Below are 24910 nucleotides of genomic sequence, written 5' to 3'. Positions count from 1 at the left end.
AGTTTTTTAAAATCCTTTTCTTAAAAAAAAAAAAAACTCTTCTGTGACACATGATCATTGTGTGATTCCAAATGTCGCTAAGTCAGTAAAGTCCTATTGCTACATGGTGCACCAGTTGTGTCAGCCTTGGTAGTAGAATGGCACAGTTGAAAATTTGCTGGTCACAGTGACCAGGCAGCCTAGAAAGCTAACCATGTGCAGAGAAGGCTGTGCTGTGTCCTAGTCCTCTACCCACACTGCCCCTCATCCCTACGAACATAGCACAAAGAACAGATGAGGAATGTTCCAGGATTCTTTCCTCTTTGATTGCCTTACTAACCTAGCCCTGTGCTACATGTAACCTTGTCACATCCTCTGTCCCATCCCTAAGCCCTCATACCTGTCAGATAAGACAGGGATCTTGCTTTGGGGGGAAGCTCTGGTCCCTCTCTGTCCTAACAGGCTCTGAGCCATCGCTGAAAGCCCTCTGAGGACTGAGGGACATCCATAGCCAGTGCTCTGACTTCCAGGAAGGTTTGAGGAAGGGGGTCCTCTTCTTGTGGTGCCTCTAGTAGGAGCAGCCCACACTTGGGCCCAGCTCCCACTGTCAGAAAAAGGAGGGTGGCTCTGGTCTTTGCACAGCTCTCTAGCTGAATGAACAGTGCATCTCTCCTCTCTCTCTTGCAGGAAGTCTCCAGTCTCTGGTGCAGGTGCTGTTCCCAAGACAAAGGAAAGGAAAGTGCTAAGTGAGGGTTCCCGGGATCCTTTAAAACATTATCTGCATTGTCTTCATTAATGTTTCTGTTTAATTTTTTATTCCATGTGTATTGATCTCCTTGTAGGGGTGTGCATGCCAAAGCATGAGTGTTGAAGGTGGAGGAAAAGCCATGGGAGTCACTTTATCCTACTGTGCGGGGTCCCAGGCTCTGAACTGGGTCATTGAGCTTCTTTACAAAGTGCTTTCATGCTGAATTTCTTGCTGACTCTGATTTCAGGGAGAGCATCTCATACAGCCCAGACTGGCCAGTAAACTACTGATCATCCTACCTCAAGCATTACCATCTAGTTCATGAAAGGTTGAGTTATTGACATGAGGAACTGGGGATGGGCAGAGGTGCATGACTGAGGCTATCTCTGCTCAGTGGCATGCCTTTGGGGACAGATAGTTTTCATCACTGAGGTGTCATTTGAGTGCAGTGCTCCTCTGGAGAGAAGGAGTCTCTTTTGCCAGGGCATCAGGCTCTCCAGACAGGACTTGAAGGTGGAGGTCTGGAGGCCAGGCCTGCATTCCTCTTCAGAAGCTGCATTTACCACTCTGGACAGTGCTATAGCACAGGGTCACATATCCAGTTCCACCCTGAGACCTGCTGAGTCACATGCAGTTTGTGCTGAGAAGCAAACTGGGTGTCCTGCAAGGGCAGTGTGTGCCTCTCAACCACTTACTCATGCTTTCCTTAATTGTACACTCGAAGTGGGGCGGGCATGACACATGTGGGGGTCAAACACAAATCAAGGGAGTTTTTTTCTCTTTTTGTATCAGAGAGGGCCTAAGGATCAAACTCAAGCCCTCAGGATTGACAGTGATGCCTGGACCTGGTGAGTTCAGGGTAGGGGATGAGGGTTTAGTCCTAGGGATGGAGCCCAGGACCTCACATACGCTAGGCAAGTGCCTAATCACTGAGCTACATCCCCAGCAGATGTTGGTTGCAAGAGAACGTGGGCCCTCACCATGCCAAAGGAGCACTCTATCACTAAGTGGCCCCAGCCTGGTAGTCTTGTTTGTAACCTCTGCTGTGTTTGCATGCTGCCTGAGCTTATTAATATAGCCACATCCTCAGGGTGACAAAAACTTCATGGAGACTCCCACTGTCAGATACCTGAAGACAGGTTTCAAAGAGAACAGGTAACCAGTGCAGAAGTCTCAGAGTGTTCGTGTGAAGTACATGGAATATAAGTCCCAGATGACAGAATGCTCAGAACACTGGTGTCCCCACTCTTGGAAGTAACCAGGGCCACAGATCCCAGTCTTTCATCACACCTGAAGACCCCTAGCTGGCATGGTGGCACATACTTCTCATCCCAGCACTTGGGAGGCTTAGTCAGGAGAATCTCCTGAGAACAGGAGTAGGAGGACAGCCTGGCCAACCCATCAGGTGTTACCTGCAGGTCTAGTTCCAGACATAATCCTAGCATGCAGTCATCCCCGGCCATGCAGGGAAAGCATCATGGCACACCAGGAAGCCAGTGAGGCCCATGTTGCTTGACTGGGCAGCTACTTGTTAGCCATAAGGACTAGGGCTCAGAGTGCCCAGAGGCTGTGAGACTGAGGGTTTCAAGGACCCAGCAGCAGGCCAGATGGTCTCAGCCTGGACTCGATACTGAAGAAGGAAGGAGCCCTGAGTCCTGGGCCAAAGCTGTTAGTAGCCCCATGACCTGGGCTGCTGATGGCTGCTGGGGTCAGGAGCAGTGTCTTGGTGGGTCCTGCTGTGGTGAGAGAGAGCAGCAGAACTTCTGGAGGACAGAGAGGGAGCAAAATAGAACAGGAATCCAGTGTAGAGATCTTAGAGTGTTTGTGTGAAGCAGAGCTAGGAAGTGGGTTGCAGGGGCAGGGGAGCAGCAGGCTGTTCCTGTAGAGATGAGTCCAGCAGCATGGGGTGGGAGAGTATCTCAGGGGAGTGGCTCCTGTCCTTCCAGGACAGTCTCCATCAGAGACTGAAGGGCTGGGCCTGAGAGGCTAGGGGAATTAGGGATGAGGGAGAGACTGGAGAGATGTGGGAAATGGATGCACCTAGGAGTGAAGCAGGGCCCCCAATGTGGGATGGCTGGGGCCCAACAGAGTTGTGTGTTGCTGATCCTACATTAGGCCAGGCCAGAGGGCCCAAGCTCCAGCAGCCAGAAAGGAAGCCAAAGTGTCTGAGGAGGTCTGCATCAGATTGCTGCATCTCATGAGGGTCCCACCAGTGGCCAAGGCAGGATTTGTTGAAAGCAAGGTTGTGTGTATAATTGTTCTCACCTCAGAAGGGAATAGGTGGCCATGGCTCTCACAGGTACTGAGGGTGCAGGGACAGGAGACCTATGGACTGACCTTACTGCCACAGGGCGGCTGAAGGCTCTTGCTGCCTTCAGTTAGTTGTTATATTAACCTGGTAGCTTCATTTCTTGAGAAGCTTGGGTGGATGAGGTGTAGCAGATCAAGGTCCAGCTGTGAGGAGGGATCCAGAGTGTTCCATGGTTGGCAAACAGGTTCTGAGATCTGGCCTGTGCACTCAGGCCAGTGTAACTGTTTGTCTTAGCTGCAGGCTCAAGAGGGTTGAACTGTCACAGGATCAAACACCACATGTGCCCTGTGTTTTCCAAGCTTTCTCATGGTTGCAAGCGCTGGGCGATCTCACATGGACTTTTCCATCATTCCCTGAGCTCTAGGTGACTCGGATGGATCATGGAGATATCTCTAAGCCTATGCCAGCACAGCAGTGACATCATGGCAGTGTCCTCTAGGGTTCCAGGACTGGATCTTTTTTTTTTTCTCTCTCTGCTGATACAAGGAATAAGACATCCTATAAAACAAGGCCAAGCCTTCCTAGAGTTGAAGCCCAGAACACACAAGACTCCCCCAGGGATGGGCCCATCCAAGAAGGTGTGGGATGTTTTGTGGCTTAGGTTGTTTCACGGTGAGTAGGAAGTGTCTAAGACGCATACATGTAGCTGCTTGGGAGCTGCGGAGGTCATGGGACCCCCTAGATCTGATTCTGCAGATGACTGTGAACATCCATGTGCTGGAAACTGAACTCTGGTCCTCAATCACTGAGCCATCCCACTGGCCCCTGGCTGTCCCTTCCTAGAATGTTTCTGTATTTCCTCCTACTTGATGCCTTGATGCTGGCTCCTAGCCCAATGGCCTTATATACAAGATGAATTCTATAAATGTCTTATAAACACTAAGTATCCTGTGAAGGGTACTAATGCCCTGTTCATAACAGGAAGGCTGAGGAATCCAGTCTGCAACAAAGAGAAGGCTGGGTGCTTTTCCTGTCATTCAGCATGAAGGGCCAGTCATGTTTTCATTGTAGCGTCCTGGTTATGCTATGGGTCTTCCTGGTGCAGCAGTCCTGTTCTGTGACAAATGATGTGTCTCCTGCAGGAGGAAGAGTGGTCGAGTCACAGTACCTGCAATATGACAAGAAAACGAAAAAGGTGATGAAGTCCTTGACTCCCAGAACCACAGGAAGTGGGTTAGGTGGAGGGCAAGTAGGGAGACAGCTGAATCCTGAAGGAAACTGTTGGGACCTTTGCCAGGTGCCTCTGTGACATCCAGACTTGGACACAGGGATGAGTCTGGGTAGTCTAACATCAGCATATATCAGTCTCCATGGTCTACGGCCCCTGCACCTCCTCACTGCTCCTCTGGCTTTGGAGACCTCAATTTTGCCAAGCCTTTTCTTCAGGACCATCCCCTGGATCATCCAGGTGGCTCCTAAGAGACAGGCAGTGACAGCAGACATTTGGTATGGATCACAGGCGAAATTGTCATGGGGCTTTGTGCCATCCTACCCAGAATGCTGTGAAAGGCCCCACTTTGGTGGTGTTCACTTCTGGAATGCCCTGTGTGATAGTTTCAGCTGTGAATAACAAGGCTAGCAGTTTCTACTGCTGCCCACACAGGGCTCCAGCACCCTGAAAGCTGCAGTGCTCACCTAGAAGGGAAGCACATTCAGGACAGGGAGAGCCCTGAGGAGCTCAGTCAACTTCCTGGTCATCCCTGCAGAGACACCTCACCCCTGCAGTGTGGTCATCCCCGCAGTGACACCTCACCCCTGCAGTGTGTGGTCATCCCCGCAATGACACCACACCCCTGCAGTGTGTGGTCATCCCCGCAGTGACTCCTCACGCCTGCAGTGTGTGGTCATCCCTGCAGTGACACCTCACCCCTGCAGTGTGTGGTCATCCCCGCAGTGACTCCTCACCCCTGCAGTGTGTGGTCATCCCTGCAGTGATGCCTCACCCCTGCAGTGTGTGGTCATCCGCGCAGTGACACCTCACCCCTGCAGTGTGTGGTCATCCGCGCAGTGACACCTCACCCCTGCAGTGTGTGGTCATCCCTGCAGTGACTCCTCACCCCTGCAGTGTGTGGTCATCCCTGCAGTGACGCCTCACCCCTGCAGTGTGTGGTCATCCCTGCAGTGACTCCTCACCCCTGCAGTGTGTGGTCATCCCTGCAGTGACATCTCACCCCTGCAGTGTGTGGTCATTCCTGCAGTGATGCCTCACCCCTGCAGTGTGTGGTCATCCGCGCAGTGACACCTCACCCCTGCAGTGTGTGGTCATTCCTGCAGTGACACCTCACCCCTGCACTGTGTGGTCATCCCTGCAGTGATGCCTCACCCCTGCAGTGCAGACCTTTGGACCTGTGGCCTTCAGGTTCCGGATTATCTGTTAAACTCAGTTCATAATCAGAATGTTTTGTGTTCAGCCTCTGCCTGGACTGTACTCCAAGAAGAGTTCAAGGGTTTCTGTGGCAACATCTAGCGATCAAGCCTTAGCAACAGGATTCCCACATCACCCTGCAGGCAGATTCCCATAGTCATACCTAGTCCATTTAAGCTGCTGCTGAAGATGCCTTGAAGGCATAGCCACAGCGACCCTGTGTGTTCAGAGGTGATGTTTTCATTCAGGAACCTGATGCTGAGTCTTCTCCTAACCCAGCAGGCGGTCCCTGCATCAGGCTGGAGTCTTGAGTTTCTGTGTTGTCCTGATAACACCTGCTGTGTTCTCCTGGGGCAGAATGGATCTCAGAAGGTCTGGGCCAGTCTCACTGGTTGAGGATTCCTGCAAGGCCTCATCTCCAATTCCTGAGGGAAGGTGTAGGTTAGGAGAACGCCTGGATTTGAAATTCAGTGTTTTCAGATTTCAGGATTGGATGAGGGGAACTCAGCGTGTGCATGTATCCATGTGTCTGTATGCATGCACATGCAGGCCAGGGATGGACACCAGCAACCTTCCTCAGTCACCCTATGCCTCTCACACAAAGGAGCTCTCACACAGAAGCTGTGGCTCACAGATGAGGTTGCTCAGGCTTAGAGTCCCAGAGATTCTTCTGCTGTGCTTCAAAACTTTGAGAGAGAGAAAGAGAGAGAGACAGAGAGAGAGAGAGAGAGAGAGAGACAGAGAGAGAGAGAGACAGAGAGAGAGAGACAGAGAGAGACAGAGAGAGAGAGTGTGAGAGAGAGAGAGAGACAGACAGAGAGAGACAGAGAGAGAGAGAGAGAGAGAGAGAGAGAGAGAGAGAGACACCAATTAGTGTCCACACCTCTGAGAAAGAACATGGATCTACAACTATCCATGAAAGCCCAATGCATGGGGCCAACATCAATTAGTAGTGGGCCAACACCCTCAAAGGAGGTCAGTAGAACCAAGAGAAGGTCATGCTAACCATGTGGTCCACGCACTGAATTTTATAAAACCTGGTGTGACACCATAGGTCCAGGTCAGCCTAATAACCTTCTGCTGACTTCAATCAGTACTGTTCTATCTAGAGCCTTCTGAAGATGCCTAGACAATCCTGGGATGAGTAACAGTCTTTTAGTAACCTTTCTAATTTACACTCACAACCAGCCAACCACCTCATGTAATGGAATTGTTCATTGCTCTGCCTATGCACAAGTATTCTGGGAAGTTAACCACTTTTCAGAAACTGAATTATTGTGCAAGCATATTTTGCTGCTCTTTTTGAAGCTGCAGTCTAGAAATGGTGACAGATGAATAACATATCTAAAATTGCATATCCATGTGATAGATTGGATCCTATGTAGAGTTTTGAACAATTTCTTGGTTCTTGAACAATTGACACTCTGTGGTCATGTGACCTCTTGTGTAGGAAGCACCTTTGGGATAAGAACCAAGTGCAAATGTCAAATTAGTACTTGTCATTGGCTTTAACCTTGGTGACATATGGAACTGAAAACTGAGTCCTAATGACCCTGGCACACTGATGTGTAAACAGCACAAGAGATAGACTCATAGATGAAGACCGTCCAATCCAGAACAAAGAAAGTCAGAAATGGCCATTCCACAAGTGACAGCCTTTCTGACCAGGACTTACCTAGAGAAGGTAATCTCCTTCTTCAGCTTATGGTTGTTCTCATGGACCTCAGTGTTCTCCATCTCTAAGTTGTGCAGAATTGACATGACCGCCTCCTCCATTCTCTCCAGGCCTTCATAATATGGATTTGGCCTGAAGTGTGGCCTGGCCCCAAATGATAGAATACAATGAACATCGGCATTTAGGAATATATGAACTCAGGGTGGGTCCTATATTACTCCAGGCTACTGCCTGGATCTTCCAGCACTCAGTCCCCTGCCTAGCAAGTACAGAGACTCACCAGAAACTCACTGCAATTACAATCTTGCAAAGCCACCAGCTGTCAAGGGCTTTGCAAATGCACACTGGGAACTCACTCTCCCTGACTTTATCCCTGAATTCTTCATTCAGACCACAAGTTCTGCTTTTAAATAAGTGGAAGCAGATGAGTCCATTTTCAATCTCACTCCTGAGGAAGGGTAAGGTTCTGAATCTCCACTATATGGGAGGTGAGGATAGCACAGGGTGGTTAGGGAGGCACAGCTTTCTAGAACCCAAAACCTTAACAGGATAAGAAAAAGGTGACCTTGCAGACCCAGGAATGAAACAAGAGCATTTGGTGTGATTCATACCTGTTCTTCATGGATCTCTCTGTCAGAAACCTCAGGCGATCTCTCAGGTCATTTCTCTCCTCGGTAATGAGCTGCAGCTCTTTAATCAGCCTCTCCTTTTCCTTCATGGCCTGATTCTTGCTTAGGTCAGTGCCATGGGAAGATGTTTCTATCCCAGCGTCTGTAGGTAGAAGAACACAAGTGAACCTGCATGGGGAGAATGCATAGAGTGTACATAGATCACAGTGAGGCCTAAACAGGAGAACAAGCCTGGAACCCAGTGTCACTGCTAGGCGATTGGTCTATGCTTAAGAGACCTCCTCAGGGGATCTCAGTTCTCGCACTACTCTATAGAGACCAAAAGATGTAAGCAGCCAGGTGTTCCCTATGCTGGACATCACATGCTTACATGTACCACGGAGATGGCTTCTCCAGGATTATTATCAGCTGAACAGGGTACAGCTTGGTTTCAGGACCCTCACCCCTGTGGCTTCAGAACTCAGATGATAAATTCACCATCCACAAAACTTGAGTGATTGGAGACACTCAGATGTCCTACCCTGATACTCTAAAGCAACAACTTTGGATTTAAAACGCATTTCCAGGGAGGATATGTTCAACAGACTTATCAGTGTCCCTATGTGAAATACCAAATGCCCCAGAAGTGCGAATAGGTTACAGGCTGAATCTTGGTCTACACGTTCCAAATAGTTTTGGTATTGTAGAAAAATTTTTGTAACATACAACCTCTAATATATAAAGCAAACGATGACCCTGCCAGTTAGAAGAAATCGGAGAAGGTCTAAGAACATAAGATTATTGCCTGAAGCACAATCTCTCCCTGTTACTACTGTCAGATACCCACTGTATTTAAAGAAGCAATGATAGTGAAATACATTGCTGCCCTGTCTAAACTCAGAAAAGGTGGACCCTCCATGACCACTGATGGTGTTATTATATCAATGTAACAGAGCAAATGAACTGAAAAGTAAAGACCAGAAGTTCACAGTATAATAGCATTGGCCTTACCATATCCTCCCAGTGGGGATGGGGAAACTAAAGTTCTGAAATCCTTGACTTTAGGGAATTGTGATATTCGTGGAAATTCAATTCCTTTTCAGATGCTCCAGTTGCTGTGGCCCATTGCTAGAAAGGTCAGCTTAAGCCTGCAGCCACCCTGGCAGGAAACTCAAAATACACTGCCCAGAACTTACTCCACATTCCCCAGAAGTGCTGTCTTTGTCCATCATTACTTTGAGACGAAAGGCCAGACTCCTTCACTCTAGTCTCTCCAGAATCGACGTTCCCCCTCCCAAAAAGCTTGCGAAGACGGGAAAACATGTCTTAGCTTGTAACCGCCAGACTCAGACTGAGAGAAACTAGGGCACTGGTTGTCACTACAACACTGGTGACATCACAGAGGATGCCAGAACTCTCTAGGAGACAATAGAATGTCCAAGAAGGGACAACTGATGTCATGGGGAGCTGACTTTGCCTTCCTGCTAATGTTCTCCCTGTACTGAGCATAAGCAGAGGTGCCCTTTCCAGGAGACTTTCCTGGGGCAGAGCCACTGAGCATCTCCTGCTTCCAAAGCCAAATTTTCCTCAAGGCTTGATTATAAAACCTTAGTAATTCCTATGCATCTAAATGAATGTTTCCTTTCAAATCTTTCCCAAAAAATGTCTCATCCTAACTCACATTGTCCTCATTCACCAATGTTAGCCATTAAAACTTCCTGAGATTTCACACCAGCTTGAATATGCAGTCAAAATTTCTCCTGTCTCATTATGTACAGGTGCTTTATATCACATCAAGAAATAGCCTGCATGGTAGGTTACAACATGCGTGTGTGTTAGGGGAACACTCATGAAGTCATGTGCTTAGCAATCGACAATTGCCAGAAAATTCCTTAGGAGAAAGAGTTCAAGTCTTTAAGGTGCTAGGAAATGTGTGGAGACCTGTTGGCAGAGGAAAGTGCAATATTGGAGCCACCAATGACGGGAACCTCATGCTGCTTGTGGGGTTCTCCTCTCTGCACCAATGTCACCAAAGGAGCACTGCTCACAGGCCTGAGTAAGATGTACCATGAGCTTCTATCAGAAAAATAAAATACACAAGAGATATAGAGGGTGCACAGAAACGTCTAAAATGAGGCTATAAACATCATTAAGTGGATAGAGCAAGGTCCCAGCACCTGTACACTGGGAAATGGCCACCCCACCAAACACAAAAGCATCTATCATGGTAAAAAATGAATACTTTATAGAATGCACCCACTAACACTGATTGATCACATCTGTAGTTCAAATTTTGGGGGCAAATTCATGGCCTTAACTATCTTTGTCTCAACTTATATAGCAAAAAATAAGAAAGAACGAGAAAAGAAAAAGTCAAAACTAAAAGCTCAAGCTTCTCATATGAGGATTGCAGGAAGTGTTATATGGGAGTCAGTTCTGATTAGGCCATTTTAGATAGAACAGTGCATAGTGACCCTTAATGTGATGGGCCCTATATAAAGCTTTTTGCAATATTGGAATTTTAACAAACCTCATCCAGAACGTACGGAAGAGGCACCATGTGATCACCATGTGGTCACCATGTCCTTACTCTGTATCAGGTTATTTTTCTGCATCCTTGATTGTCAGGCATATAACAGCAACAATCTGAAATAGCTGACAGACATGGAAAAACATGGCTAAAACTATAGTTGTGGGTTATACACCTCAACTGTGAAAGGCTAATGCTGTCTGCACAGTCCTTGGAGGCCACTCTTATAAGCCTATTCATTGCAAAGTGAAAGGAGGTTTATCAAGGCTCAAAGTGATCCTGGCCAGCCAGGTAGAGGGCAACATGTGATACTTGAGACCCTGTTTTAAACCAGCACAGAAATCCACACTTCATTCAAAGCATCATCTACGAATTCTCGATTATTTACCATTCTCTCCCTACCAGTCGTTCTGTTTGGAATGGTAGAAAACAACTGGAACTGATCTTTCTATTTTAAGGACCTTGATCTCTCTTTTTTTAGGTCCACATTAAGAGTGCATACAAATGGACATCACCATCTGAACATCTTAGTATTATCTACTCTGTATATATAGCATAATACTGTGCCTATGAAAATCTTAAGCTTCCTTGAGTGTAGTTGCCCCATCAAGAAGTGTGAAGTTCTGAGTTCAAACCCCAGTGATGCTTTAAAGGGACTAGAAGAAAGCGATCAGAGATACTCCACTTCTTTGTCCTTAGATTAAATCAATTGACACAATGTGAACCTGGTGGGCTATTTAACCATGCATCTTTCTCCCAACCCCACTTCCACGAGTTCAGTCCAGGGCAGAATTCATCCCCCACCATCCTAGATATTTCTTTATATATTTCTACAAGAGCCAGGTTTCTTTTTTTTAATAGAATTAGTTGTAGTCAATCAAGTGCTGCCCTATGTGAGAAATGATTAGTATCTATTGCAACTTACCACAGTGTATTTGTGTATACAAGTACATTATTGGAAATCCAGCACTACTGAGGGATTGGAAACCAGTTCTGTGGCCTTGCCTTTCTGTGCCTCTTCCTGGCTCACAGGCAGCAGGGGGCAGACCTTGAGTTCCTCTTCAGGGACAGAGTGATGTTGAATGGGCACTGAGCAAGCAGAGAAACACAGCTGAGGCAGCTCCTTTCAGTTATCAAACACATCATCTCCTTCCCATCTTAAGGGCTACTGCTGAGGTCTTGCCCCCATACCTACCTTAATAGCAGCGAATTTGTTACACAGCAGCCAGCTCTTTCCTATTGTTCTGTAATACGCCTCCACATCATGAATGCCAAGAAAAACACTAACAAAGAACAAAAAACTCTGACGTTGAACTGTGTGGTGCTGGTCACATACCCTGTTATGTTCTGTATGTTATGAGGTTTGTTAATCTTAACAAGTTCCCCAAGTGTATTCTTCACATAGGACCCAATAGATTCAAGGAAAATAGGAACAATTATGTGTAAAATGTCCTGAGACAGGGCCATAGACAGCAGCATTTCCAGCACTTGTGCATGAGCCCATGTGGATCTTGCAATGAGCAGGCCCTAGCAATGTCCAGTACACAGTTGTGAGCTGTTGCTCTGGTTGAACTGTATTGGTGTGTGCATTAATAAACTACACCTATTTAAATGAATTCAGTGTCCTGTGGTGTGAATCCAGACCCCTTGACACCAGGTCTTCCCTTCTGCAGCACTCGGGAAAAAGGCTAAGTTTAGGAAAGGTGACGTCTTGTCATAAGTTATGTGACAAGAGGGATGGTGAATGATCCCTTGAGATAAGAATCAAGGTTTCCTCTGTGGTATTTAGGTCTATACTGGCCCTGTGCAACAGCTTCAAGAACCCATTTCTGATTTTCCTTGGGATTCCCGTGATGATGCACTCAGACATGATTGGAAACAACCAAAACGGTGGTCAGACTTGATTTATAAAATGTAGGTAACATTGCAAACTTAAGTTGTAGGATATTTGATCATATTGTCATCCCCAATATTGTGTTATTTACTTAGAAAAATACCTTCTGGCTGTGTAGTTCAGTACTAGCACCAATATTTAACCCTAGAGCTATTTTTGTTTGTTTCTTTGTTTGTTTTTTGTTTTTGTTTTTGGATGAACAAGTACTTTCCTATTTTGTGGCCCAGCCCTAGCTCTTACTTCTTTGCACAGTCATAGAGAGACCTAAAACATATACTCAGACAAAGTCAGGGGAGTGTATAAAAGGGCCTAAGGCAATACCACATAATGACATTGAAAGTGGGCTCTCTTCTTGATCCACGCCTCCAGCTCTCCTGACATCTACATGAATTATAACTCCTAATGCAGTGTAAATGATGTCTGCGCTATTGCTGAAGGAATCATGAGAATAACAACTCTAAACATCCCACCATGGATAGAATTTGTGGAAAGAGGCAACTGGCAGCCAATGAGAGGGCTCTACAGTTAAAGGGGCTTGCTGTCAAGTCTGATGAGCTTGACTCAATCCCCAGGACCCACGTGGTAAAAAGGAGAGAAACAAGGGCCAAGCTGTCCTCTGGCTTCCACTCATGTGCTTACATGTATGTGAGTATATATGTATATGTCTGTATGCACGTGTGGTTATGAATGTGTGTATGCATGTATGTGTTAACGTGTATATGTATATGTGTGTATATGTCTGTCTATATGTGTGTATAGGTGTATTTGTATGTGTGTATATGTATTGTATGTGTGTGTATGTGTGTATGTATATGTGTATGTGTGTATGCATGTATGCGTGTATGTGTGTATGTGTGTGTATGTGTGTGTATGTGTGTGTGTGCATGTGTGTATGCATGTAGGTGTGTATATATGTGTGTGTGAGCATGAATGTGTATAGTCATGTATATGCATGTGTTTTCATGTACGTGTATTCGTGTATATGTACGAATGTATGTGTGTATATGTATGTATGGACACACAAACACACACAATGTTAAAACATAAAAAGCTCCTTGGAGTATTCACCGTGCCTGGATAAGTGGTGACCATGTGGGGGAAACACATGTCCATGTACACATACCTGTTCACATGCGCTGAGCAATGCCCAGCCTGGTCTTGAGCTCACTACCTGCCCAACGATGAGTTTCTGCCCACATGGTTTTCTCAGAGCCAGGTGACAATTGTTCCTGCCATGCCAGTTCTGTTCCCGTTTCTCATGCCACAAACCTTCTAGCTTGAATCTCACCTACTGACGCAGGAACCTAACAGCCTCCAACCCAGTGAAGTAAGTAAACTTCTTCCTGACATTCTCAGGCTTGGTGTCCCCCATGAGTCACAGGGAGGAAGGATGGCATGCACCAAGGAGAAGGGCCATGGGCAAGGAGGAAAGGATCATAAGTCAGTCATCACTGACACCAGCAAAGTGTGTGCTTCAGAGCTGGCTCTGCTCACTCTTGTCCCAGTGGCAGGACTTAAGAGTGGTGCATACCTGTCACCCAGCACTCAGAGACGTCTGAGGCATGAGAACCAGGAGTTCATGGCCATTTTAACTAATGGTGAGATCAGAGACAGCCTGGGCTGCATGAGACTCAGTCTCAAAGCAGGCAAGGAGGAACTTGCTATATTTGAGCAAGGAAGCTGGAATCCTCCTGGGTTCTAAACATTCACTGCAATACAGAAAGATGCTAGGGCTAGTGTGGGAGAAAGTAGGAGACAGAGAAGCCAGGTTAACCCTCCCTAATCTTCTCATGCTGTGTGAGCTATGAGTAGATGGTGCCCTATACACTGTGGACAGGATGGTCTCTCAGACGGTTCAGAAAGCCATGGAGGACTCCAGCAATTCTCCACTTGGGTGTCACTTGAGTCTTATATGTGTGTGTTTACAAGCCAAAATATAAGATCCATAGGTGACTGTGTAAATTCAACATGGCCCAGCCATGTGCTGGAATATTATTCAGCCTTACATAGGATTCAGATTCTGACCCTTGAACAGGAATGAGAATGGTAGCCATTCTCCTAAGTCAGACCTCCAGGCAGTGCAAAGACAAACTAACACTGTATGACACCACTGACTGAGGGCTGGAGTGTCACCAGTTATATAAAGACAGAAAGCAGGAAGGTTTACAGAGCCCCAGGGGTGACATGGAGTGGGGAGGTTGGAGGGTAGGTGTGTAAGTGGGACTGAGGCTCAGAGGAATCAGACATGGCTGCAGAATATGCATGTGGCTGCCTCCCATACTTGTGGGTCCTGCCTCCTCAGAAAGGCAAATACAGCAAAAGAAATGAACAGAGGCAACAGACTCTGACCTCCTGTAGACACACACACAAATGACGTGACAGAATGTGCACACTGCTGCCTTGCTGCAGGAGCAGTTGAGCATCCAGAAGGGTTGAAAGAGGCTGGAAGGGCTGAGCATGGCACTGAGTTCAAGGACATAGCTTTAGGTCCTGGGGAACGTACGGTGCCCAAGCCCCATCCTGCTGATACTGAGGGACACAGCTGACATTCAGGGTGATGGCTGGGCTGGGCTGGGGAATAGGTGTCCACTCTCACCTGCTCCAGCTTGAAGGTGCTCTGGATGAAGTAGAACTGCAACTACTTGTTGGATTCATTGATGCAAATCTGCTGGAAGCTATTCTGTTCAAAGTCCTCAAATCTGAATATGGCCAAGACACCAATGGGCAAGCACTGGGAGACAAGGTGTGGTTATACCCGGGGTCTCCTGGAAAGACTAGCCCTCCTGAGAGGAGTTGCAGCAGAGGGGGTGTGTTTTCCTGACCAGTTTGGTACCCAGTGTTTTTTTGCCAAGGGTTCCTTTATTACTTCTTGATGGAACCAGGCCTGCACATATCCAGTAAGCATTGGGGTGGAACCTAGGCTTGGTGCCCACATGCTGGCATCGCTGAGGGTGAAGTCTAGCCTATCACACTTCCAGACACCGAGTGCAGATGCCTGGGTTCCTATAGAATGGCGGTTCTTACCCTTCCTAATGCTGTGACTCTTTATTTCAGTTCCTCATGTCGTTGTCATCCCAACATAAACTTATTGGAGAGCTACTTCATGAGTGTAACTTTGTTACTGTGAGGAACTGTAATGTAAATGTCTGGTGTGCAGGAGCGCTGATGTAGAACCCACAGATTGAGAGCAGCTGCTGTAGAGGATCAGAGTCCTCTGCCAGCCCTGGTGTTTGCAGAGATCCCGTAGGTTCCCAGTCTCCATGGCTTTTCCCAAGGACAGGGTTTATTCTTGGCCGTCTCAGGGCCCGGAATCTCACAGAAACAGCCTCTCCCATGTCCTTCCTGTTGAGGAGAGCGTGGTTGGTCCTCAGCACAGTCCAGTCAAACAGGGCGCTGTATAGACACTTGGCCAGGGGTCTCCTGCAGTTATGGCCTCTGGACAGAGGGGTTTCTTACCTGGGTGGGGCAACTCTGCCAGGTACAGACTGTGATGCTCAGAGTCAAGACCTCATTTTGTCTTATTTTCATAGACAAAGTTGCCCAGGCTGGCCTCGAACCTGCCGTGTAGCCAAGGATAATTAAACAACTGATCCTACTGCCTCTACCCCCCATGGGCTGAGATTGCAGATGAGTGTCACCAGAGCTGGCTTGTCACAGCTGCTATACGGCTCTAAGTCAGGGGCCTCATGCGCAGGTGTGTTATGACTGTGCCATCCCCACCCCGCAACCAGGGTTTTCACCTTTCTCCTGCTGAAGTCTGCTTAATCCTACTCTGGCCCCAGGACACAGCAGCTGTGGGAGACTCAAAGCCTGGGGCTTCAGCTCAGCATGGGTACACAGCATGGCATGCAGGATGTATGGTTGTGAAAAAGCCAAGGAAGTGCTTCTCAGCTCACCCCCTGCAGGAGTGTCTAGTCCATCCTTCTCCCCAAGGACGCAGACATCTGCTTCCAACTGCCCGACATGCCTCTTTGGTTTTGACTTTCCTGGATGCCATGTCAATGCCACCACACAGAGTGCTGCCTCTACTGGGGACACTCACACAACCTCTCTGGGGGACATCTGAGCCAAGCAGGGATTGGGTGCACTGCAGAGAGGTCAAGTCATGTCGTGAAGTACCTTGTCCCACAAAGGCTCACTGTTCAGGGAGTTGACTGGAAAAGTAAGCTTATGCCCCTGGGCAGGGTCCCCATAGGGAGTGTCCCACACCCTACTATCAGGTCTATTCCTGGTGCCATGCAAATTCAATTTGCAAGACCCAATGCTCTGGAAATGTCAAGAGCTAACGGAAATGTACCAGGAAGTGCACACCACAGCAAAGGGAGAGGATGGCACAGAGACCTATGCTATGGGTTAAAGGGCACGGAAAGGCCACCTCGAGCACAGGGGTCAGTCACCTCTTTCACAAACAAGGCAAAGGTCAATGCTCTCAGCTCTGGGAGCCTAAAGGGCTCTGTGGCTCCTAAGCCCTGCAGCTGCAGCCAGAAGCAGCACTGAACAGGATGTAAATGCTGAGTATGGCGATGTCAATAAAACTTTATTTACAAAACCAAATTGGTGGTGGTGCTGCTGCTGGTGGTGGTGGTGGTAGTGGTGGTGGTGGTGGTGGTGGTGGTGGTGGTTGCGGACTGGTTCATTTCAAAGCATGCTGGAGTGGCATGGCCACTGAGCATCGGGAAACACAGAAAGGAATGCGACCGGACACAGGGCTCCCAACACCCTAGACGTCGACCTATGGCACTGGAACAGGGTCCCTGAAGGTAAGTCTGGACAGTCAGATAAGGTAAGTACATTTTATTACAAGGAAATGGGACAAGATAAATCTTCTCTTCATCTCGCTATGCTTAAGCATCTTTAAGAGTGCAGGGAATTCATGTCTATCAGTCTGGTTTAGAAAAGTGTTTAGAGACAGCAAGAGTAAACTCCATGGTTCCCTGACGAGGGTTCCAGGGATTCTGATATCTGGGTCAAAGTGAAAGTTAAGGTGAAAAAGGCTGTTAGGCAGGTCAAAAAGATTCCAATTTCTGGTCTCTTTGGGCTGTAATTTTTACTGTGTTCAAGGCCATGAATGCAGACAGGGTAATAACGAATACAGAACAAGAAGCTAGAGCTTCATTAAGACAAAACGAAAGTAAAAGTTTTGCACTCTGCACCACTGCCTGAAGCAGGTTTTTCTAAGTCGTTTCCCGAGGATAGCATGTTGACCTTTAGATTCACAGGATGATGATGACAAATTCACCTGCTTTTTCTTTTCCTATAATTAGGCCAGCATCGATTCAAGGTGTGGCCCAACCGACTTATTATAAAGGATGATACTGGTTGGTTGAAAAAGGTAGTAGCTTTCTATGAACCATGTATTAAGTTTTTATGTATATTAAAATTAACATTGGAAAGAACAATGGTAGGAGAGGAAGCTGGAGGACAACTGCTGCAAATGCTTGCTTTTGAAAATGCTAATGAAGAGTACAGGAGAGCATTATTACCTATAAAGGAGGCTGGGGATATTAATGCTTATATGAAGGCATGCAAGGGTATCTTTTCTGAAAATGGAAAGATGCATATTTGGCACGTATTGATCCAGATAGAGTTATTAAATTATATGTTTAAATACTCTTGAATATCCTACAGGCACTTTCAGTCAGGATGAGTTGCCTTTAGAATGGGTTTATATTAAATAAAACTTTAACCATACATTAACAAATTATGAGGAACAAATTTCTTTAAGTATTCAGCAAGGCATACAAAGACCTGTTACTCTGTGGGGATATGATTGTGCTGCTATTGTTTTCCCATTTAGCAAAGATAAAGGGGAATATTTAATGCAGATGTCTGAGGTTTTTCAATTAGCCATGATTTCTTACACTGGAAATGTTGAATTTCATCCTCCCTATAGTAAATTGTGGGATTGCTTTAAAAAACAAAAAAAAATTTGATAAATACACTAATTTTGTTGATCCATTACCATCAGCCTTTACTGTGTTTACAGATGGCTCTAACACCAAGATGGCTTATTGGACCAAAGATTAATTTTGGGAACAAGAACCTTCTTTTGGGTCAGTACAACAAAATGAATTATTAGCGGTAATTAATGTATTCCAGGATTTTACTCATGATGTAAAAATATTATAGCTGAGTCCGCTTATGTTGTAGGAGTAGTACAGAATATTGCGACTGCTGTTGTTTCTACATCTAAGCCGATATTAAATGTTATTCTCACATATTAAAGGACTATTGTTATTATGAAACTCTAGAATATTCATTACACATACTAGATAACATTCAAAATTTCCAGAATCTTTAACACTTGGCAATCATATGGTAGATCAATTAGTGGCCTTTGCTACCCCAGAAGAACACAGTCATAATCATGCCAATACAGGATATTTACATATTAAATATAAGCTTCCCTATTCTCAAGCCAAACAAATTATTGCTAATTGTCCTACGTGTTAGTCTTCATGTATAAAATGTGTTCCATCTCAAATTAATCCCAGAAGGATGCAACTTAATACATCGTGTCAGATTGATATAACCCATATTTCTGAGTTTGGTCACCTTTCACATATAGATGTAAGCATAGATAATTTTTCAAAATTTGTGTGGGCTACACCATTGCCAGGAGTACGCACTGCTCATGTTATACAGCATCTATTGGAAACTTTTGCTGTTATGGGACTGCCTTCTAAAATTAAAATTGATAATGGACCAACATATATTTCTTATCAATATAAACAATTTTGTCAACGATATCATATTGTACATATTACTGGTACAGAACACAATATACAAGGACAAGCTTTTGTTGAAAGAATTCACCACACCATATAATGACAAATTATAAAATTAAAAAGGGGGAAAAGAGATGGCCTTATGCAACCTGAATGGAGTTTGCAGACCAGTCCCAGAGCTATATTGGCACAAGCATTATACGTTATTAATTTTCTTAATTTACCACAAGGTGAAGTTATATCAAGAGCCGATAGACACTTTGTTGAACTTCCCCCCAGAAGGCATGGAACAGACAGAATGGGTAAAAATTGCCCGGGATGCTGAATGGCAGGAAGGGACATCATTGTATGTAGGGGAGAGGGTTTTGTCTCATTACAGGATGGGAGACTATTCTGGTTACCCGGGAGATGGATCCAAGCACAGAATAATAAGAACTGCTCCCTACCCTCAAAGGAATCCAGTTAAACCAGCTACATTTTCTCCTGATGGATGTTCTCAGGAGATGAGGAGGTGTCCTCCATTACTGAGGCCCTGGCTTCTCTTAGTGTCCACAAACAACAATGGATAAGGATCCGTGCAGTGACAACCCTATTACCTATGTGGGGTCAGGTGAAGCGATTAAGCGCTGAAAGGAATAATTTTGTCCCCTTCAGGAAAGTCCTTTACTGCTGAGCACTTATTCTTAGCAATGTGTGTTTTACTCATGGTTTCTTCTGCTGCGGCCAATGCCAGTTATCGGGCTTATATTGCTTATCATGATGAAATCCTACTACTTTTCTGTTAGTAAATATATGGATAATGACACAGAACATGATTGGAAGTTAATTCAAGCCTATTTAGAGGGTAATGAAAGTGCTTCAAAAGTAATTAATGCCTTGAAATATGATGTTCGAATGTCTTTTGGTAAACAGCTAGAAGATACTACTCCTATGGAAATAGCGAAATTATTGGCTGATCAATTGACAGGATTAGATCCCAAGGCTTGGCTTCAAAGGATTTTCCATAGCACGAGAGGAGCTAGTTTTGCCATAATCTTATGTACATTATGTATTATGTTGCTTTATTTTTACCTGACTAAACCACTATAAGGACCATTAGCTATGTTATGTAAAGTGTTACTTTAAAACAAAAGAAAAAAGAAGGAATTGTTAAGACATAGAGATGCAGCTCCCAGGCAGGGTCAAGAAAGGCCTGGTGACAGATTCAAGTAGGGGCTGGAATGCCGCCCTGGAGAAGAAAATGTTTTTCTCACTTGGCCTTAAAATATGTTCTGCTGTGTCCCGTTTCTATGGAAGTGGTTCTAACGCTCTCTTGGTAATGGTGAGTATATTTTGATTATAATAAGAGAGGTTATTTGTTATATGAATATTTTTAGAAGAAGCTTTCATTTATTCGTCTTTCTTTGTTTAATCTTCCCTCATTGTTCCTGGTATCCTGGGAATAATGATCTTATGGTATCTTGACACAATGAAAATTGTAGTAATGCATATTCTTAGCTTAATAAGGATTAATAAAGCTCGCAACTGCATGCAGTTTCTTATGCCTTTGCTCTGTACCCCCTGTGTCCTGGGGGTATGTGACCATACCCAGGGCCCCAACTCACTACACATTGACAATGGGTCACCCCACAAAACAGAGAAGCATCTACCTTAGTCAAAAATGGACATTTGATTGAATGCATACACTAACACTGATTGATCACATCCATAGCTAAGATACTAGGGGCAGGTCCGTGGCCCAAAATACATTCCTCTAAACCTATAAAGCAAAGAAAGAAAGAAAGAAAGAAAGAAAGGAAGAAAGAAAGAAAGAAAGAAAGAGAGAGAGAGAGAGAGAAAGAAAGAAAGAAGGAAAGAAAGAAAGAAAGAAAGAAGGAAAGAAAGAAAGAAAGAAAAAAAGAAAGAAAGAAAGAAAGAAAGAAAGGAAGGAAGGAAGGAAGAAGAAAAAACACAAAAAACTTAAGCTTCTCATAGGAACTTCGCAGGAAGTGTTGTCTGGCGGTCAGTTCTGATTAGGCCATTTTAGATGAAACAGTGCATAGTGACCCTTAATGTGATGGGCCCTATATAAAGCTTTTTGCAATATTGGAATTTTAACAAACCTCATCCAGAACATACAGCAGAGGCAAGGATGTGATCACCATGTCCTTGCTCTCTATCAGGTTATTTTTCTGTGTCCGTGATTGTCAGGCATAGAACAGCAACAATCTGAAATAGCTGGTAGACATGGAACAAAGTGGCTAAAACTATAGTTGTGGGTTGCACACCTCAACTGTCAATGGCTAATGCTGTCCTCAGAGACCTCGGAGGCCCCTCTTGTAAGACTGTCTATTGGAAATGGAAGCACTGACTTCAAAGTGAACCGGGCCAGCCAGGGAGAGGGCACCATGGGATACGTGAGACCCTGTCTAAAACCAGCACAAAAACCAACCCTTCATTCAAAGCATCATCTATTAATTCTTTATTATTTACCACTTTCTCCCTACCAGCCTTTCAGTCTGGAATGGTAGAAAAGGACTGGGAATGTTCCTTCTATTCTAAGGACCTTGATCTCTCTTTCCTTAGGTCCACATTAAGAACACATGCAAATGGGTATCACCATCTGAACAACTTAGTATCATCTACTCAGTATATCTAGCCTAACACTGTGCTATGACAATCTCAAGCTTCCCTGAGTTTCGCTGACCTAGCAAGAAGTATGAAGTACTGAGGCCACACCCCAGTGATCCTTTCAAGGGGTTAGAAGAAAGCCATGAGAGATGCTCCACTTCTTTGTCCTTAGATTAAATCACATTGACACAATGTGGGTGGACTATTTAACCAGACATGTTTCTCCCAACCCCACCTTTCTGAGTTCAGACCATGGCAGAATTCATGCCCCACCACCCTAGATATTGAGTTTAGTGATATGTAATTATTATTTAAACCTATGCATTAAATTTTGTCATTTTGTTAATTTTTGTGGTTTTCACAGTCTTCTTTGATTAACTTTCCTAGTTTTATTGATTTATCCCCTGTGTTCTCTGGTATTTTGTCCTTCCCTTCAAACTAAAGTATTCCTTTTAGGATCCTCTACAGAGCTGTCTTACTGGTTATACATATTTTGTTAAATTTATTTTAGTGTGCATTAGTAAGCACAGTAGCTGTGCAGCTGCCTGCCCTCCATGGTACGAGATCTACTTTCCAAACAATAACGCTCAACTCTTACTGACTGTGTAGCATCTTGGCTGCTCTTTGTTGCACTTGGACAGCCCTCAGGACCAGGCTCTCCTCTCCCTTAACCATGGCTGCTGTCCTCTTCCTCTCTCCTCTCCATCACACAGGTTCTTCCTTTATTCTTTGGCAGCTTCTTCTTCCTTCTTCCCTCCTCATGATCCTCTCTAGCAAAGCCCTCAGAAACTCCCCTCCCCCATCTCTCTGCTGTGCAGCTGTTGGCTGTTGGCTTCTTTATAATCACAGTTAACTGGGAACAGGGTCAGTTATTTGGGGTTAACCAGTCCTGAGTTCCACAAATTAGCATTAAAATACAAGCAGAATTAGGCCAATCCACTTCAGGGATTTTTGTTTGTTTGTTTGGTTGGTTTGGTTTAATTTTCATTTACCTTTTTACTTGTTATTTTATTTTTGGCTATTTTTTATTAATCGGTTATTTTATTTATTTACATTTCAACTATTGTCCTGCATTCCACACTCCCCTCATCAAATTTACATCCCATTTCTGCTCAGCTTTGCCTATGTGACAGTGCTCCCCCACCCACACATATCCATTCCCACCTCACACCTCTAGGATCTGCCTTTGGTGGGGCTACAGGCCTCACCTTGAACCATAGAGCATCCTTGCATACACTTTGGCTGGCAGTTTGGCCCCTGGGAGCTTGGGGATTAGGGAAAGAAGATCTGTTCAGATATTAAAGCCAATGATTGCTGCATTCTCTTCTTTTTCTGGTTATAGGTGAAATTATGTTTGTGTGCTTCTCTTTTTTTAAATTATTGAGAGAAGATTAATTTCTTGGTTTTTCTTGGGTATAGTTCAGTTTATTGTCTTGGAGTTTTCGTCCTGTTAGCCTCTGTTGTGCTTTCTTACAGAAAAGAATTGTTTAAATTTGGTTTTGTCATGAAATATCCTGGTTCCTCCTTTTATGGTGATTGAGGATTATGCTGGATATAGGAGCCTGTGTCTGCAGTACATCTGCCCAAGATTTTCTGACTTTTAGAAACTCTCTTGAGAAGTCTGGTGTAATTCAGATACATCTGAATTTATTTGTTACTAGATATTTATACCTTACCCCTTTTAATGTTCTTTCTTGATCTGTGCATTTAGCGTTTTAATTATTATGTGAATGGAGGAATTTTTCTGGTACAATTAGTTTGATGTTCTGTAGGCTTGTTGTACCTTTATGGCCTTTTCTTTCTTTACCTTATGGAAGTTTGCTGCTATGATTTGTTGAAGGTGTTTACTGGATCTATGAACTAGAAATCTTAATTCTCTTCTCTATCTATTATCCTTAGGTTTCAACATTTAATTGTGTCCTGAAATTCATGGATGTTTTGGATTCAATAAACCATACATGTTTATCTGAGATGGGTGTTTTGTGCTTTGTGGGATGACCTCCTTGACCCTAGGCTGCATGAAGAATCTCAGTTGACAATGGGGACATAAATTATGAGTATGTGTAGCAAGACCCAGGCCTCTTCCAGGTTCTTAGATATTAACTGAGAACCTCAAATACAGTAGTGATGTGATAGTGTGGGGTGAATCTAGTTACTATTCTCTATTTTGATATAGATGACTCTTTTTGTGTCATGGTCAGCTTATAATGACTAGAAGACCTAAGCTTGAGAATAACCAAAGACTACATTGCTTCTCTAGCAGCTGAGATTTTAAAAGTCCTGGTGTGACAGCAACTGTTGGTGGACATTCTGGATTATTCCTTCTGTACTTTAACTCTCTGTGTCACTTCCACCATCAGTAAGTTAGTTCAATTCCATAAATTGGAAATCCATCACCTGGAAGAAATACTCTTTTTTTTTAAGATTTATTTATTTATTTATTTATTTATTTATTATATACAAGTACACCGTTACTGTCTTTAGACACACCAGAAGAGGGCATCATATCTCATTACAGATGGTTGTGAGCCATCATGTGGTTGCTGGGATTTGAACTCAGGACCTCTGGAAGAGCAGTCAGTGCTCTTAACCACTAAGCCATCTCTTTAGCCCAAGAAATACTTTCTGAATATGATCTGAGATTGGCCATGGAAAAAGGGTAGCTTGAACTGTCCCACCTGGGTTCTGGGCCTGCACAGGCCTGCTCTACAAAAGAAACCTGTGTTCACAGCTGTTGGCTGGCTAAGAAAGATTTCACGAGACGTGATACACAGCCCTTGGACTTCTGCTTCAGTCATCTGCACAATTTTTCCCGGACGATATCCTCATACCTCCAGCAGGCGGGTGATGAAGCTGTCCACTCTCAGCTCCCCTTCAGCCATCTTGTGGGCACCAGACTCTCCTCCCTGCAGCAGGAACAAGGGCTTCTCCATGGTGGCTGCAGCAGCAGTGGTGGTTTGGCATTCTCACCTAGGAGGCCCTATGCCTTTCTACCCCAGTTCCAACTCAGCTCAGGCCCGGGCCTTCCCCCATCCACTTCCCACGGAGCAGGGAGAGCAGCACCCACTAGAAATAAAAGGGAAGCCCTTGGTCCTGCCAAGACTGAACCCCCAGTGAAAGGGATTGTTGGGGGGAGGGTGGTAATGGGAGGAGGATGGGGAGGGGACACCAATAGAGAAGGGGAGGGGGAGGGGTAAGGGGGATGTTTGCCTGGAAACCCAGAAAGGTAATAACAATTGAAATATAAATAAGAAATACCCAATTTAATAAAGATGGAGAAAAAAAGATAAAAGTGTCACACATTTAAAACAGAAGAATATGGACCCTAATTTTAAAGGACAGTTCTGTCAATTAACTAAACCTTTAAGGAAGCTCAGAAAATCAGGCCAAACAATATTTTCTCGGTTTATGTATCTGTAATGTCGCATAAATAATAATGTCCGTTTCTTGCTATTGTGGAGG

General features: G+C 44.9%; 2 protein-coding genes across 5 annotated transcripts in view; both read right to left on the bottom strand.

Moving 5' to 3' along the window:
• LOC147999196 (disks large homolog 5-like) overlaps nt 1–24910 on the bottom strand; it is a 133021-nt gene that overhangs the window by 38678 nt on the left and 69433 nt on the right. The window contains exons 1-5 of one of the 4 annotated variants that reach the window (XR_015643896.1): nt 8883–9039; nt 7690–7849; nt 7079–7222; nt 5567–5828; nt 1513–4146 (exon numbers count right to left, since the gene is read on the bottom strand). The exons of 1 other annotated variant lie outside the window; for it this stretch is intronic. Coding sequence is in view for 2 of the 3 variants with exons in the window: in XM_087596310.1 (XP_087452436.1) it covers nt 7690–7849; nt 8883–9009 (287 nt within the window). In the remaining variant the exon portion in view is untranslated. Of the gene's footprint in view, nt 1–1512; nt 4147–5566; nt 5829–7078; nt 7223–7689; nt 7850–8882; nt 9040–24910 lie in introns of those variants that run through there. 2 more of the 4 variants (XM_087596310.1, XM_087596308.1) reach the window with 2 other exon arrangements.
• The window catches only part of LOC147999200 (disks large homolog 5-like), a 202808-nt gene that overhangs the window by 119285 nt on the left and 58613 nt on the right, over nt 1–24910 (bottom strand). The window lies entirely within an intron of this gene.

This window comes from Rattus norvegicus, chromosome 19 (assembly GCF_021556685.1).
Source record: "Rattus norvegicus strain SHRSP/BbbUtx chromosome 19, alternate assembly SHRSP_T2T, whole genome shotgun sequence".
Classification (NCBI taxonomy): domain Eukaryota; kingdom Metazoa; phylum Chordata; class Mammalia; order Rodentia; family Muridae; genus Rattus; species Rattus norvegicus.
This window is presented reverse-complemented; position numbering and strand designations above follow the sequence as displayed.